Source organism: Arachis ipaensis, chromosome B03 (genome assembly GCF_000816755.2).
Source record: "Arachis ipaensis cultivar K30076 chromosome B03, Araip1.1, whole genome shotgun sequence".
NCBI classification, from domain to species: Eukaryota; Viridiplantae; Streptophyta; class Magnoliopsida; order Fabales; family Fabaceae; genus Arachis; species Arachis ipaensis.
The window spans coordinates 136019347-136022312 of NC_029787.2; the positions used below are offsets into that span (position 1 = coordinate 136019347).

The 2966-nt window shown below is 35.8% G+C and overlaps 1 protein-coding gene across 1 annotated transcript; it reads right to left on the reverse strand.

The window, feature by feature from the left end:
- On the reverse strand, nt 362–2954 carry LOC107634033. Its single transcript, XM_021120098.1, has 7 exons — nt 2816–2954; nt 2470–2723; nt 1837–2043; nt 1653–1745; nt 1451–1555; nt 950–1354; nt 362–665 (listed from the first exon to the last, which is right to left on the reverse strand). The coding sequence occupies exons 1-7, from the start codon at nt 2904–2906 to the stop codon at nt 540–542; spliced, it is 1281 nt and encodes a 426-aa protein (XP_020975757.1). The 5' UTR covers nt 2907–2954; the 3' UTR covers nt 362–539.

Consider the following 2966-nt stretch of genomic DNA (forward strand, 5'->3'; position numbering starts at 1 on the left):
TTATGTAAAATTGACAAATACTTAAAAAGAATATTTCTAAAATTAAATTGTATTTTTTTACTATTTGACAATATTTTTAACTTTTATTTTTTAAATCATGTTTCCAAATAATAAAAAAAAATACTATCTTGATTCTAACAACACTTTCACACACAAAAAAACCTTTTTAAGTATTACCAAAGTCACTATTATAATGACATTTTATAAGGGTTACCAAAACTGCATAATTACCAATAATAATCATCATACATGCATCATACATACATACATATATGATTTAATAATGTTTATTAGTACTTGTATAAAAAGAAATATTAATACTTTAGAAATAGCTAAAAATCTTGATGAATTTAACATGCAGGTAAATAACCTTAGTGACCTCTACCATATAATCATTACGGATTCTAAAACATTGTTGCATCAGCACATGTTTTTCTTACGCGGATGATAAATAACTCAAAAAGGATTGCCATGAGACGACAAAATGCAAAGATTAATGACACCCACAAAGATTAATAACTCAATCCAGTTTTGCTTGACTAGCGCCTGATGCGCCTATCTAATTCTGATCTAAGATCTGAGATCACATCCTCTGCCTCAACGAGTTGTGCTTCAAGCTCTGCAATCAAGCTGTTCTGCTTTGCTGAGGTCTCTTCTTCATTTGTCTATTCATAATACACAGGTAAATGTAACTTGTAGACATTGGAGAAAATCTTAAGATATGATACAGAGACAGAAATGCAAATCAAATCAATGCACGATTTTCTGTTATGTAGTAATGTACTAATGTCACGGTCCTTGGAAGACAGGTAGTAAGATGAAATGAAATGCAATGCAGCAACAGGAGTTGATTATATGTTACAAAATCATCAACTCAGTAAAGAGAAAAACAATAAGTCACACAAAAACGATACTATTTCCAACAAATAGATTTATAAACTGTACTTACTGGTGGATGATACTGCATGAATGCAGACTGGATAGCAGTCTGAACCTGACTATTGATTTCCTGCATTTCCTTTTGACGATTCAGTAGACGAGCCTCAATCTCCTCCCTCTTCCTCCGCTCTTCATCTAGCTGGGACTCGACCTCAACAAGCTTAGCTCTCGTTTCATTGCATTCTTTCCTAGCATTCTCTGTCTCCCTCTTCTGGGCCTCTAATTCAGCCAGCAGCTGCTGAACTGTATTAGACTTTGAAGACTGCGGTCCTCCTCCAGAACCTAGCACACATGTTTTATTCCTGACCACTGACTCGAAGGCATTATTAATAATTTCAGGTTCAACTGTTTCAATCCCTTCTTGAGAATCCTCTAGCTCACGTAAATTCTTATCAATTTGTTCGGCAATCTTGTCCTGTGATGAATTGACAAAACAATCAACCGCTTAAAGAGGGCAAGAACAATTTCAAGCAATATATACTGTTGTAGTACTAGTTTAAAATGCAATTACGTTTACTTCCTTAGATGCCTCATCAACCCATTCACCATTTGTCTTTTTGTGTGTCAGCTGCCACAATTTCTGCAAATGAGGCTCCTTTCCAGTCACCGGGTCCCGCTGTTAAATTTGTTTACTTTAATAAATAATATGCAAAAAATTGCCATATAGTCTGATGTAACACATTGTAAACCACTGAATTAAATTGAAATCTTACAGCTTCATAGCTGACCGCATGAAAAGATTTCTGGCCACTGGTATGATTTGTCTGCATTTTTGTCCTATTTGTCTTGTTTACTGTGCTTATCAACTGAAGATTGATAAAAAAAAAAGGCATGTTATTGAATTTATTAATATTCCACAGGGTGGTAAGGTGGATAGAAGAGAATAAACTAATGCACCTTGAAAGAAGGACTGCTAAAATAATCAACCATGAATTGCCAATCAGAAGGATTGACATCGTTGGGAACATGCTTCAAGGCCTCCTCTTTTGTTTCAAACACCAAATAATAATCATGAAGCCTATTGCGCCAATTTCGATATAATCGTCCTGCTTCATCCAAAATGGCTTTTCGCACCATATCCGTATCTTGAAGTCTCCAGTTGTTCTTGAAAAAGAATGAAAGAAACATAAAGAACTAATTCCATACATACATACATGTTCTACTAGAAAATATAAAGGATAAAGATACGGAAAAAACATCACACGATAAACAAACCAAGTGGAGATGCCTGCGAGATTGTTAATGCTAGAACAGAAGAGAAGCTAGTATGTCGACATTTGAATATGCAAATTCCAGTTTTTCATTAAAAGAGCACAATGGAGTATTGAAAGAAAATATATATTACACCAAATGGATTTTCATATACTTGCATAGCAACCTTGTTTGGGAAAGAGGTAAAGAAAGAATAGTTGACAGCCATGTAACCAATCTCGGGAAAAAAAATCACCCCCTCCCCTCTCCGGAAAAAAAAAATCATTCCATAAAAGATGGCAAAAGGCAACAATAATCAATGCAAGTGCCTGAACATACCAGAATACTTTGCACTATTGTATCTCTAGTACTTTTTGGAACCTTCCTCCACATGTGCACGTTCAAACGGGCATGCTTTCGAACAATAAGAGAGAGGTCCGTAATAAAATCTTTACGGCCAGGACCTACTGCCACTAGCTTTGTTGGATGAATAAGAACATCCAACTTCCCGTCTGCACTCTGTTGACGCTTCATTTCAAGTATCAATCCTTTTGTCGGTCCTCTTCCCTTTCTTTTAGGATTGATGCTTACACCTGAAAGAAAACAAATTACAAAACAAGTGTGTCAAATAGAAACTTGCAAACTGAAACAAAAGCCAACTAGCAAATACAAACATTCAACTTACCATCTGCATTCTGATTATGGTTCTTACGAGTTGTTGGGTCTTCTGGTCCAGCCTCTTCTAACTCTTCACCCCGAGAACTAACCCCCACCATATTCAATGGAACGTGGTCACAGTTCGAGTTGCGGTGAACAACTTCTTGACATTTGACATT